The 14,328-nt window shown below is 41.5% G+C and overlaps 1 protein-coding gene across 1 annotated transcript in view; it reads left to right on the top strand.

The window, feature by feature from the left end:
- Nucleotides 1–14,328, top strand: part of NEB (nebulin) — a 95,969-nt gene that overhangs the window by 13,776 nt on the left and 67,865 nt on the right. The window contains 22 exon segments of the mRNA XM_017823712.1: nt 20–127; nt 757–1,068; nt 1,592–1,798; nt 2,490–2,594; nt 2,739–2,846; nt 2,977–3,288; nt 3,889–4,095; nt 4,453–4,557; nt 5,175–5,282; nt 5,926–6,237; nt 6,468–6,674; nt 7,133–7,237; nt 8,014–8,121; nt 9,027–9,338; nt 9,533–9,736; nt 10,197–10,301; nt 11,074–11,181; nt 11,558–11,869; nt 12,349–12,552; nt 12,846–12,950; nt 13,044–13,151; nt 14,054–14,326. Coding sequence (XP_017679201.1) covers nt 20–127; nt 757–1,068; nt 1,592–1,798; nt 2,490–2,594; nt 2,739–2,846; nt 2,977–3,288; nt 3,889–4,095; nt 4,453–4,557; nt 5,175–5,282; nt 5,926–6,237; nt 6,468–6,674; nt 7,133–7,237; nt 8,014–8,121; nt 9,027–9,338; nt 9,533–9,736; nt 10,197–10,301; nt 11,074–11,181; nt 11,558–11,869; nt 12,349–12,552; nt 12,846–12,950; nt 13,044–13,151; nt 14,054–14,326 — 4,035 coding nt within the window.

The following is a 14,328-nucleotide window of genomic DNA, read 5'->3' as shown; positions in this document are numbered from 1 at the left end:
TCTTTTTTTCCCCTCCAAGGCTAACTACAAAGCAGACTGGAAGAAAACCCTTGCCAAAGGATATGACCTGAAACCTGATGCCATTCCCATTATTGCAGCTAAAGCCTCTCGGAATATTGCAAGTGATGTGAGTGTCATTCACAGCACTGCAGCTTTCTGCAGCATATTGTCTGCTTCAAGGATTCACCAGCTCATTTCAAACTTTATTTATTATTATTATTATTATTTTTATTATTATTATTAACCTATGCTCTGTTCTTAATTGCTGGAGACCTGTCCTTCTGCTTTAGCAAAAGCTTGCAAGTGAATTATTATTATTATTATTAACCTATGCTCTGTTCTTAATTGCTGGAGACCTGTCCTTCTGCTTTAGCAAAAGCTTGCAAGTGACTCTTCCACCCCCCTCTTGAACGTCCCAATTGAATATTGGGGTATCTGATTGTTTGGTGAGGGGGTTCAAAAATTTATTATTATAGTTTATATTATAATATATTGTTGTTTTATTATTATATTATGATTAGATCTTAGTTTATATAATATCTTAATTAAAAGCTGGATGTCCCTGGGGGTTAGGAGTCCATGGCAGTGGAATATCCTATGTCAGTGGCAATGGTGAGGGAGGGCATGTAGATACAATTTATGAGATTGTAGAATGAACTGCAATGGTTAATACTTTGCAACTCAGTGTTTTAAAATCATCAAAAGTATGTTTCCTCTTTCCCAAGTGGGCAAACCTCTCTTTTCCTGTGTCTCCAGTACAAGTACAAGGAATCCTACGAGAAGGACAAAGGCAAACAGGTCGGGTACCGCAGCCTCCAGGACGATCCCAAACTTGTTCATTACATGAACGTGGCCAAAATCCAGTCGGACCGTGAGTACAAGAAGGACTACGAGGTCACCAAGACCAAATATCACACTCCCCTGGACATGTTCAGTGTGACAGCGGCCAAGAAGGCCCAGGAAGTGGTTACAAACATGGGCTATAAGCAGCCAATCCACAATTACACCCTCCTGCCCGATGCTGTCAACCTGGAGCTCTCAAGGAACGCGATGCAGCTTCAGAGTGATGTATGTAATCATTAACCAGCTCATTATTTTCTTCTCATAATGAGTGTGTTGCACTATTAACCTTTTAAGGCTAAAAAAATCACTATTAACCTTTTAAGGCTAAAAATCCAGTATACATTATATTGGGTTAACAGTAGATTGGGCTGTAGGTGACTGGTCTGGAACCATTTATTTTCCAAAGATTATCAGAATCGTGTGTAGCTGATAGGCTCTAGGGAACTTATCTAGTGAGTAACAACTTTCTTTATATCTCTACATATTTTCCAATTCCCAGCAAATTCATGGCATTTTATAATTACAATGTGTTATTACTGTGATTATTGTTTGTCCTGTCAGAGATCATAGGCTATGTACGGGGTCTAAATACTGACTTTATTATATTTAAGTTTTATTTAGCTCTAAATTTCCCCTCAAAAATGAATGATCAGGAGAAGTTTTAAGGCCTTAACTGTGTTTCTGTGTAATGACAGAAATATTGTTGTTTTCTTTGCCTCACTATGTTTCCTTGTTTACTTTTTAAAAGAATTTGTACAAATCTGACTTCAATAACTGGTTGAAAGGAGTTGGCTGGGTACCAATCCAGTCCCTGGAGGTAGAAAAGGCCAAAAAAGCCTCAGAGATCCTCAGTGAGAAGAAGTACAGGCAACACCCCGACCAGCTGAAGTTCTCCATCCCCATGGATGCCATGGAGCAAGTACTTGCCAAGCAAAATGCCAAGATCATGAACAAGGTGAGAAGTTGTTCAGGTGATCATGGATGAGCCAGAGTTTGGGGCTTTGGCTTGTAAAGTTGTGCATTCTCACTGAAATTGTTAAAGTTTCAGTGGCTGTAGTGGTTGCTTGGTTAAGACTGGACACTGAGAGGTCATGGAAGCCTCAGACTGTTCATAATTAAGGGAGTTTCCTCGTCTGTTTATAAAGATTTCTTGTTTGTGTATGTGATTAAAGATGTCTTCTCGCAATTTAAAGTGCTTTAGTGACCTTGGCTTTTTTCTGTAGAAAGTTTTAATAATCAGTGAGCTGAAAACCCCCTGAAATTCTGTCAGTTTTGTACAATTTTCCTTGAAAAGTGGAGTTCTTTACATTTATCCATAGTTATCTGGGACACCACTGGTCCTTATTCCATGTCTACCATGCAAAAAGCATCTGTGAAATAAAAATCATTCTTTCCATTAAAGCAGGGAAGAATTCCCATTTGCAATATTTATTAGTTCTCAAAACATACTTTACAAATTTCTCGAAGTACTGAAGAAAGGAGGGAGATAACGTTGTCCCTCAGCACTCATATTTGTGAAGGTTATTTATGATGCTTATGGGACTTTCTGTAAAATATTAATTATTGCAAATGAGCAAAACAAAAGCAAATTGATTAAATAAGAGTTCGGTACCTTTTCAATGCTAAGGGTGACCTTTTCATTGCAGAGGCTCTACACAGATAAATGGAACAAAGAGAAGACCACCATCCACGTTATGCCAGATACCCCAGAAATCCTGCAGTGTAAAGTGAACCAGCTCACAATGAGTGATGTGAGTTCCTGTGCTCATGCTGGGCACTGAGATCAAAAACCGGTGTCGTTTGAATGTCTTTTAAAAAGCTATTTAATTTCAGATGTAGGACACTTCAGTAGTTCTGCCTTTGTAATGCTTGTTCTCTTTTATATTTGGAATTAGAAACTCTACAAAGCTGGCTGGGAGGAGGACAAGAAGAAGGGCTATGACCTGCAGCCTGATGCCATCCCGATCAAAGCGGCCAAAACCTCCCGAGACATCGCCAGCGATGTGAGTTGGGTGATGCCATTCACTGGAATTCAGTTTAAATGGCCGGACCTGAGGTCCTGTGATGTTTTCAGTGGTAAGACTGAGCTTAACAGTGCAGTTTGGAACTGAAGTCTTTGCTGTTGTTCCTCAGTACAAGTACAAACTGGCCTACGAGAAAGCCAAGGGGAAGCACATCGGGTTCCGCAGCCTCGAGGACGACCCCAAGCTGGTGCACTTCATGCAGGTGGCCAAGATGCAGTCGGATCGGGAATACAAGAAGGATTATGAGAAGGCCAAGACCAGTTTCCATACCCCAGTGGACATGGTCAGTGTGGTGGCAGCCAAGAAAGCCCAGGAAGTGGCTACAAATGCCAACTACAAAAACCTGATCCACACCTACAACGTCCTGCCCGATGCCATGAGCGTCGAGTTGGCCAAAAACATGATGCAGCTGCAAAGTGATGTGAGTAAGAGGGTCTTCAACCTCTGCATTGCAAACACAGCCATGCTTCATTCATGAAAGCACACTGTGAGATTATATAGATTTATAATCCAGTATGTATTATGATATTGAACTAACAGTAGGTTGGGATGTGACCGGTCTGGAACCATTATTTTCCAAAGATTATCAGAATTATGTCTATCTAGGAAGGTCTAGGGAACCTGACTAGCAGGGAACAACTAAAATAAATATTAAGATAAATAATTCTATTTTCTTAGTTGAATTAGTTCAGTTTATATACTAAAAGGTAGTAAATTAAACGAGTTCTTCAATTATAGCTGTTTTGTTTTTTTCCAGACTCTGAAATAAGAAATTACACCTATTGCTAAAGCATTTCAGCTCAAAGATAAGTAATTTTATGAAAGTAAAATGGATATTTACTCCTTACAGGTCCCACCAGGCTCTTTAGGAGCAATAGTTGTGTGCAGGCCAACACAGGAAAAGCCTAATTTCTCATTAATAGCTTTTATCTTGTGCTTCCAAATTTTACAAACAGGAAGAAATATCAGGATTTACAGATTTTTTTAATGTGTGTGGGGTGTTTTTTCTTTCTGCCTCCAGAATCAATACAAAGCAGATTATGAGGAAACCATGAAGGGGGTTGGGTGGCTCCCACTGGGCTCCCTGGAAGCTGAGAAGAACAAAAAAGCCATGGAGATTGTCAGTGAGAAGAAATATCGGCAGCACCCGGACAAGCTGAAATATTCTGTTCCCATGGACTCCATGAACATGGTCTTGGCTTTAAATAATGCCAAAATCATGGATGAGGTGAGAAAGGGGTCAGCAAAATTCATTTAGGTTTGCAGAAGTAAGAAACAAACTCTACCTGATGTAAGAGTCAATCTTATTGTAGGCACAATTTTAGAAACCATCGATTTCTTTTGCAGTTAATGAGGATATTTTAAGTGCTAAAATAAAGAGAAAAATTGTTAGGATAAATGTTAATAATAAAATAAAAAATATAAAAGGTAAGGATAAGAAGATAAAAATAAATAAGAGATATTTAGTATCACCTCAGTGTCAAGGTGAGGTGACATTTCAAAATATTTCAAATAGGTAATAGCCTTTTAAATTGTTTTATTTAATAAATAGAGATGCTGACATCCTTTTTTTTAATCCTTCCAGCACAAGTACAAACAAGCCTGGGAAGAAGACAAAAAGAAAATTCACATCACCCCAGATATTCCTCAGATTGTTCTGGCAAAAGCAAATGCATTTAACATAAGTGAAGTGAGTACTGTTTGTAAGGCTCTGACCTTGCTTTTAATTTTTTATTAGGAATAGGTGAGATGACAGCAAAAATAAGTCTCTCTAATTCTCACCTTGCTAACATGTAGTTATTTCCCAAAAAGTTATTAATTTTACTTTTCCCTGCTGCCTTCCCCAAAATTAAATACCAAAAGTAGCCAAGTAAAACCCATATTATTTATAGTCAGATGATGAAATGTTCAGGTAGGTCATTAAAATATAACAGTTGCTAACAGGATAGTACAGTTTGAGTACTATTCATGTTTGTTAATGCATTTATTATTTTATTTGCCCATGCACAAGGTTTTGTACTGGACTGCAAATTCTTGCAGATTGCACCTGTTCTTTTGGTAACAGGTGAAATTATAGACAGGTTTTGGTAGCCAGTTGTTAAATCTGCATCTGCTAAATAAAATATTGCTTGAAATTGTGCATTTAATGTGGGCAGAAAGAGACATATTTGTGTCTTTTTTTGGTTTGTTTTTTTTTTTTTTTTTAGTCTGACATCCTAATAGATATAACTTTTCCCCAATATTTGTCCATGTGGAAAACATGCAATTTTTTTGCTTTTTTAAAGATGATTCTCCTTCTTTTGGCAGAAAATGTACAGATCTTCATTTGAAGAATCCAGGAAGAAAGGATACGACCTCAGAGTTGATGCCATCCCTATTAAAGCTGCCAAAGCTTCCAGGGAAATTGCCAGTGATGTAAGTTCTTCAAATCAAAAATGATCCATTTTAGGTGTTGTAAAGAGTTCAATTCTTGACACAATTCAATTTTAGATGCCAAATGTATGAAGTCTCTTTATTCTCTGGCTTGTAAATAATTCTGACGTGCTTGATATATATTGCAATACATTGTAATATATATTGTAATACATTTTAATATATATTGTAATACATTTTAAGAAAGTGGTTTAAATACCCTGCTTTTGAAGGCACCCCAGACATCTGGTTTGCTTTAGAGTGCACCCTAAGAGTAAGAGGACAAAGCCACCACCTCTCTATGCTTTGTGATGTTTTAACTATGCCAAAATCTTATTTTAATCTGATTGGGGAGGTTATTTTCCTTATAAGATAGATATTGCTTATGAAGCAAATGAATCATAGAATCATGGAATGGCCTGGGTTGGCAGGGACATTAAGGATCATCCAGTTCCAACCCCAACATGTTCCACTATCCCAGGTTGCTCCAAGCCCCTGTCCAACCTGGCCTTAGACATTCCAGGGATGGGGCAGCCACAGCTTCTCTGGGCAACCTGTGCCAGGGCCTCCCTACCCTCTCAGCCAAGAATTCCTTCCTGATGTCCAATCTAAACAAACTAAAGCCTCTGTCTCTGTTCTCCTACAGTACAAATACAAATTAGGTTATGAAAAAGACAAGGGCAAACTGGTGGGCTTCCGCAGCCTCCAGGATGATCCATTGCTTGTCCATTACATGCAAGTGGCCAAGATGCAGTCAGACAGGGAGTACAAGAAGGCCTATGAGATGGGCAAGACCCACTACCAGACTCCCACCGACGCCCTCAGCGTGGTGACAGCCAAGGAGGCCCAAGGCCGTGTGACCAACACCAACTACAAGCGCCTGATCCACCAGTACATGCTCCTGCCAGATGCCATGAGCCTGGAACTCTACAGAAACATGAACCAGATACAGAGTGATGTAAGTTTCTGTTTTAATTCTTGGGGCTTTTTTTCCTGTCCTTACATCACAGCTGTCTTTTGGATGGTTTTGTGTGAGCTGTTGCACAGAATCACGGAATATCCCGGGTTGGAAGGGACCCAACAAGGATCATCGAGTCCAGCTCCTGGCCCTGCGCAGGCCCGTCCCCAGGAGTCCCACCATGTGCCCGAGAGGGAATTGTAACCTTTCCTTTTGTGTTCTCTTGGCAGAATGAGTACAAGCAGGATTACAAGGAGTGGTTCAGGGGCATTGGGTGGAGTCCTATGGGTTCCCTGGATGTGGAGAAATCCAAGAAAGCCACGGAGATTGCGAGCGATCAGAAGTACCGCCAGCATCCCAGCCAGTTCTCCTTCACCAAACCCAGTGATGCCATGGACTTGGTCCTTGCAAAGCAGAATGCAAATATCATGAACAAAGTGAGTATTTATGGGGGAAATTAGGCAAATATTCACATAGAATCCATGTGTTCTAACAGTCTCTAAGTCTCTGTCACCACCTTTATGGAGCAGCATTTCACTGGGAAAAACAACTGTCACAGGCTCCACTTTCTTCATTTTGTTTCTTAGTGAAACAGTTGTTGATAAACAGCATTGTTGAAAAATCTTTTCTCGCTTTTCTCCAAACTCTATTCTTCCCATTCTTATATAAAAATTACTGGTCCTGAAAATCTTGATAGCTGGACTGCATTGGAAACAAGACTGGATAATAATTCAGCTGATTCTGGATTAGGTCATAACATAGTAAAATAAATCTAAGCCAGCACATGTCTTTTTACCCCTCAGTACACAAAGTGCACAAATGGAAAGGTGAAAACCCCTAAAGAACCATCTTTTGTCATTTATATTAACATTTCTGATGTACTTTTTATCCACAGCATGCTTATACTCAAGCCTGGGAGAAGGATAAAACTCGGGTCCATGTGATGCCAGATACACCAGATATTCTCCAGGCAAAACAGAACAAGACAAACTACAGTCAGGTAGAGTTTTTTAATTCTTCCTATTAACATTTTAAATTAATACCTGCTGGGGGTTTAGAACAGAGGCAAGAGTTTTTATGTGAGTAATATTTAAGAGTAACATTAAGTACCACCTTCAGGCTACAAACTAACAGACCATTATAATGTATGGAAAATGTAAATCCTGTTTTGGAAATCTGGAATTGTATAAGCCACACTTTGTGCTTAACATAAAATCAGTTAAAAATTCCTTACCATAAAATTACAAGTTAATTGTGTGTATTTTTAACCTTGGGGAGAAGAAATACATGCAGTGATTCCCTCTTTTCTGTCAGCTTTCAAATAGGAGAAAGTGACAATTGTACCAGAAAAAAATCCTCAGGTTTTGCTTTGCATCATTGCTCAGAGAGAAATCTTGGACTTGCAAGTGCCTGTCCTGAAAATCCAAGACTTACTTGACTATGGAATGGCTGCACGAAACCCTTACAAATTACAATTTTGTTAAGCCAATTGAACAGTTATCCCAGGTGTATATGTTTCAAATTCCCCAAGATAAGCTCTAGTAGGAAGCTGCTGCAATGGCAAAGAAATATTTAATGCCTATCCTAAGCCTTGGAATACCAGTATTCCTTGTTTATCAGTTTCCCACTTCTCAGTCCCTATTCTAGCAACCCTTCCCTTGGAAGTGAAGCCTGTGAAGTGACCAGAATTTGGCAATATGGAGCATTAGTGTACCTAAATAGAAGGTGACATTCATATTACTAAGAATTTTTAATTCCTGTTGTTTTCAATTTTAGAAACTCTACAAGCTGGGCTGGCAGGAAATGATAAAGAAAGGCTACGACCTCACACCTGAAGCCATGTCTGTGAAAGCTGCCAAAGCTTCAAGGGACATTGCAAGTGATGTAAGCAGCATTTCTGACTCTGACACACACCTGATGTAGTTGCTATAACCTACAGTCACTTTGGATTGGGACACCCCTCTCTCTAAGGTGTGGCTTGGAGTCCAAACCAAAACTGCTGACAAAAAACTCCTTCCTGGTCTGTTCTTGTCGGTGCAGAAAACAATTTAACAAGGGTTTCTCTGGCATCTTAACAAGTCCAAAGTTTGTGGTCCATCCATGGAGTCGTTAGTGATACAAAGTGAGGAGCTGTCTGCTCTTTTGGATGTTTCCTTTTCAAAGCAGCAGCAAATTTGGCCCAGTGAGGTGGGCCCAGTGCCTACACAGAGAAATCCTCCTCCCAGCTGTGAAACGTGTGGTGACACACATGCTGCTGTTACCATAACTTGGCATGAGTACAGCTACTGCACTTGTGCAAAAGATTTTGATAATCTTTAGGAAATGTTTCCAGCGGTTAAGCATCTGCATTTTCGATGGTTGACGATGTTATTCATCAAAGTATTTCCGTGTGTCAATCTTAGGAATTCGGAGCATTCAGTGACTGTGAATCAGGTGGCACAGGAGACCTTCTAGCTATGCCCTCTTCCTCTCCTGGGAGAGCATTCACTGTCACCAAGTGGTGCCCTTTGATCAAGTGGCTGCTAAAACTACCTGAAGTGCCATAACAAGTTGCTTTATATTTTATAGAGTTATAAAGTCACCGAATGGGTTGGAAGGGACCTTAAAGCTCATCCCGTTCCAGCCCCTGCCATGGACAGGGACACCTTTCACTAGCCCAGGTTGCTCCAAACCCCATCCAACCTGGCCTTGGACACTTCCAGGGGGAATTAATTGGTAATGGCAATTGAATGAGAGAATATATTGCTGTTTTACCCTTGTGATTTGATGATCAATCCCTCTCATTGCAGTTCAAGTACAAGGAAGGTTACCGCAAGCAGCAGGGACACCACATCGGGTTCCGCAGCCTGCAGGATGATCCCAAGATGTTGTGGTCTATGCAAGTAGCTAAAATGCAGAGTGACAGGGAGTACAAGAAAGATTTTGAGAAGTGGAAGACCAAGTTTAACATGCCTGTGGATATGTTAGGCTTCCTCCTGGCTAAGAAGTGTCAGGAGCTGGTCAGTGATATCGACTACAAACGGATACTGCACCGCTGGACTTGTCTGCCAGACCAGGTTGATGTCACCGAGGCCAAGAGGGTCAATGAACTGCAGAGTGATGTAAGCTGCCTCTGAGTTTAATTCACTCATTTTCCTGTAAAATAATTGCTACTTTTTGGAAAAATATCTTTGGTAACTCTTTGGAAAAATATCTTTGGTCAGTATAGATCAGACTGAAGCTAAAATACCGGTTAGTCTTTTCATCAATGAACAGTGAAATAATCTACTGTGGCTTTGGTTTTCATCCTTAACAGAATTTGTATAAGTCAGATCTACAATGGCTCAGGGGCATTGGATGGAGTCCTCTGGGATCTCTGGAAGCTGAGAAGAACAAGAAAGCTTCTGAAATCCTGAGTGAGAAGAAGTACAGGCAGCACCCAGGCACCATCAAGTTCACAAGTATCCCAGATGCCATGGATGTCGTTTTGGCCAAGTCTAATGCCAAAAATAGAAGTGATGTGAGTTGCTTCTAGAGACAGAATGTGGGATTCAATAAATACTTACATTAATAGACATTTTTAAATGATCTCCATATCAAAGCATCTGCTTAAAATATACAAATAGCAGATATTTACAGTCAGTGCCACCCTGCTCGTTGTCACCGTGCCTTGTTCAGATCAAGGTTTTAGTGCTGAATAACTTACCCAGTAATAGCTGCAAACAAGACCTTTTCTAGGTAGTATGTAGGTATATTGCCTTAATGCTGTTGTCTTGGCATTACATGGATGTAAAGAAGAAAAAATAGGTTGTATTTCACCAAGAAGTCTTTGTGTTATTTGATTTTAATCTCCTGTGTTGTTTACATCCCTAATTCTTGCATAGTACAGTTTTGCTTTGCTATTGCAGGGAAAAGATAAACTGAAATTAGTCTTCCAAGGGGAATCTTGGATCAGACAAGGTTTTTGTTTGATCTTTCAGATCCTCTACAGAGAAGCTTGGAACAAGGACAAGACTAAGATTCACATCATGCCTGATACTCCTGAAATTTTGCTGGCTAAGTCAAACTTGATTAACACAAGTGATGTAAGTGTGTCTCTACAATGTTTCCTTGGTGGAATTATGATTGTGCCTTTAGTTTACAAAGCAATCAAGTCATTCTGCAATTCTAACAGCTGTAAACACACCTGGGATCTTTCCTGAGAAAACTTATGTACTGGGAAACCTGAGGTGGAACTGCTGAATTATAAAGTGAAAGTGAAGTTGCCAGAACATAAAAAAATACTGGGAAAATATCCAACATGTTACCAGTTTTCTCTTTGATCCCGACTGATCATGTTAATATTGTAGATATTCAGTACATTTTAGTAAGTCTGTCATTCCTGTGGAAATGTCTGATTATATTAAATTGCCTCTTTAGAATTACATAAGATTCTGTAATTCACATAAAAACCTTGGCTACAAAGGAACAAATGCAGACTATATGCAAAGGTAAAGAAATATCAAGAGCTCTATCATGAGAACTCAGGAAAACAAAAATAACTGCATTTGAAATTGGGTGTAGAGAATCATGGGGCTCTACTCTTCACCTCTGTGAGTCATTCAGATTAATATATTTAGTAGAAGGAAATTTTGATCTTGAATGAGGTATCAGAAAACATTCAGATAGTAATTTTTATATGTATAATCAGTTACAAAATATATGTAATTAATGGCAAGGTATGGAATTTAATTTGATCAAGCTGTGTTTGGAAACCCAAGCTTTATTTTCAATAGTCAGGGGGTGTAAAGTTGCACCGTTCAAAAACTCTGTGGAAAAATATCCTTGCAAAGATTCCTTTGAATCCTTTTCCAACAGAAACGTTACAAGATGGGATATGAAGAGCTGAAGAAGAAGGGCTATGACCTTCCTCCTGATGCCATCCCTCTCCAGGCAGCAAAGGCATCCAGGGACATTGCCAGTGAGGTAAAACTTACAGGGAAAATAATAGTGGGGCATTGACGGGGGATATACTTTTGGATTAACATGTTTTATATTTAAAAGGAGGAGAGGTCTAAAATTTTACCACTCTGATAGTGCTGCCCTCCTTCAAGGCTGTGTAATTCTTAATGGTGTAAAGTTAATTAAATTAAATACAATAATCTAAGATGTCATAATATATAACTGTAAAAGATCCCATAATATTTGAGGGACCTTAAATAAAATGCTAAAAATGTTGAGAAAATAAACAAGAAAATGAGCATTTATTAGATGCAAAGTGATTAACCAAAATATTAACAACAAAGAAATTAAAATTGCAGCTTGAAAAGAGGTGGTAATTGTTATTTCTACCTTCCACCAGTACAAATACAAAACTGCCTACAGAAAGCAGCTGGGCCACCACATCGGGGCCCGCAACATCGAGGACGACCCCAAGATGGTGTGGTCGATGCACGTGGCCAAGATCCAGAGTGACAGGGAGTACAAGAAAGCCTTTGAGAAGTCCAAGACAAACTTCAGCAGCCCCGTGGACATGCTGGGGATCGTGTTGGCCAAGAAGTGCCAGGAGCTGGTGAGCGACGCCGATTACCGGCACCCCCTGCACCGCTGGACCTGCCTGCCCGACCAGAACGACGTCGTCCATGCCAAGACAGTGTATGACCTGCAGAGTGATGTGAGTGCTTCTTTGGTGACTGTAGGACAGCCAGAATTGTCACCTGTGCTCTCTTCCATTGTTGGAGGAGGGGTCTGTGTGTCAGGGCAAGGGCAGCAGAGTCAAATATTTGCTTTTGGAGGACCAGCAGAGTGCAAAGACAAGCGCAGTGTGCAGTGGTGAATGGAATGAAGGGTCTTAGGAGATGGAATCAAAGGCTCCTCCCATGCTTTCACCAGCTGCAATTTGCCAAATGGGACAGGTCTTTTCCAGGGATACTGAGAAGACGGAGAGGGAATGTACGTGGATTGCTTGATAGCTGCCTGTTCTGTTGCAGGAGTGAGAAGCTGAGTTTAACAAGAGTCCCTTTCCTGGTGACTGGTTGGTGGGTTGGCCCAGGGCAATGTGTTCTGTTCAGCAGAGCTTCCTTTGGTAGGAGAAGTGCTAGAATGGAGTGAGGAAGGTGCTGAGCTGCTTTGTGTCCCTGCCTGTCCTTGCAGAATGTGTACAAGTCAGACCTGCAGTGGCTGAAGGGCATTGGCTGGTCCCCAATTGGATCTCTGGATGCAGAGAAGAACAAGAGGGCGAGTGAGATCCTGAGTGACAAGAAGTATCGTCAGCACCCGGGCACCATCAAATTCACGAGCCTTCCTGACTCCATGCCCATGGTTCTGGCCAAGCACAACTCTCAAATTATGGACCAAGTGAGATTTCATTGTATTTTCATTCTGAAGAGAAAGAGTGTCTTCCTCCAGCACAGAGAGGCATCCTCTTTCCTCAAGGGTTTGAGTTCCTTGTTTGAGATGCAATTGTGTTTTGTGTGTTTGGAGCAGGAATGGGGTGCAGTGTGGAAAAGAAAAGGGTGAAGCATTAGAAGGGTTTGGGGCAAGAGAAGATGTTCCTGAGTCAGGGCAAATCTGTTTGCTTGAGCTGATGTTCTGTTTGGGTTTGTGGCCATGTGTGTGTGCTCCAATTTGCCGGTGTCCTCCTTTGCCAGCGCTCGTACACGTCAGCCTGGGAGAAGGACAAGACGAAGATTCACATCATGCCGGACACGCCTGGGATCCTGCTGGCCCAGCAGAACAAAGTGAACTTCAGCGAGGTGGGTGGGTGGTGTGGGGGCAGTGTGGCCGTGGGGGGGCTGCTGTGTGTCGGGCACAGTGTTGTTGGAGGGCACTGGTGGTGTGTCTTGCAGAAACTGTACAAGCTGGCGATGGAGGAGGAGAAGAAGAAGGGCTACGACCTGCGGGCAGATGCCATTCCCATCAAGTCTGCCAAAGCTTCCCGGGACATCGCCAGTGATGTGAGTGCACGGGAGCCCTCGTGGAACGCGCTGTTGGATGGTGCTGGGGTTGGCAGATGTTGCCCAGGGTTTGAAGGCAATGCAACCCTTACTAGTCATTGCCATCCAGCCGGTCCATAAACTGTTTAATTCTGAACTGTCCACCTGTGGCTGTCTCTGGAGGTTTTGGGTGTGCAGTGTTGTGTGGGAAGGCCCAGATGATGGGCAAGAGTAACTGTGGGGGCTGGGTGATGGCCAAAGCCAAAAGCACTGCTCCTCCAGGTCTTGTGGCACAGACTTCTTGTGCAACAGTCTGGGGTTTTGCAGTGTTGTGCTGCTCTCAGCACTGCCAGTCTGCACAGCCCTGATGCTGCAGCAACACAGCTGAGCTGGGCATCAGTAAAAAAACCCAAAGCAAGTTTCTGTTTAAAAATTACGGCCATGTAAAGATATATAATTTTTTGTTACTATTAGTTATTAATACAAAATTGCATCCCTGTATGTGTTTGCTGCCTCTATTTAATATTCCATGTCAGTCTCAGTTCTGGCTTTTATGCCCCAACAGTATGAATGGGAGTCGATTTGGCTGTTTTGCTTGAAGAACAGTAAATCATTCTTTATGTAAGGGATATTTATTGAACTTTGGTCTTGTTATCCCTTCCATGTTTTGGAGATGTTTTTATTCTTAGCTACAGACCAGTGGCTCTTAATATGTAGGACAGGGAATGTCTTTGATAATGTGAGTTAGATCAGAGAAATGATCCTTTTGTAGGTGTACACTCCATTCCAGCAGCTGAATACTTTGTCTCTGGGAAGTCTCTGTGGTTTCAGCTGCTAAGTTGGCTGAAGGTAGAGCCACAGAGACTGCTGGGGACCTAAAGAAATCTAACCTGAAATTCACTAAATACTTCTTCTTCCTGCAGTACAAGTACAAGGAAGGGTATCGGAAGCAGCTGGGCCACCACATCGGGGCCCGCAACATCGAGGACGACCCCAAGATGGTGTGGTCGATGCACGTGGCCAAGATCCAGAGTGACAGGGAGTACAAGAAGGACTTTGAGAAGACCAAGACAAACTTCAGCAGCCCTGTGGACATGCTGGGGATCGTGTTGGCCAAGAAGTGCCAGGCGTTGGTCAGTGATGCCGATTACCGGCACTACCTGCACCAGTGGATCTGCCTGCCCGACCAGAACGACGT

The sequence above is a fragment of the Lepidothrix coronata genome, unplaced genomic scaffold, assembly GCF_001604755.1.
Source record: "Lepidothrix coronata isolate B3197 unplaced genomic scaffold, Lepidothrix_coronata-1.0 Scaffold105, whole genome shotgun sequence".
NCBI classification, from domain to species: domain Eukaryota; kingdom Metazoa; phylum Chordata; class Aves; order Passeriformes; family Pipridae; genus Lepidothrix; species Lepidothrix coronata.
The sequence above is the reverse complement of the archived record's forward strand: the minus strand, read 5'-3'. Positions and strand labels throughout refer to the sequence as shown.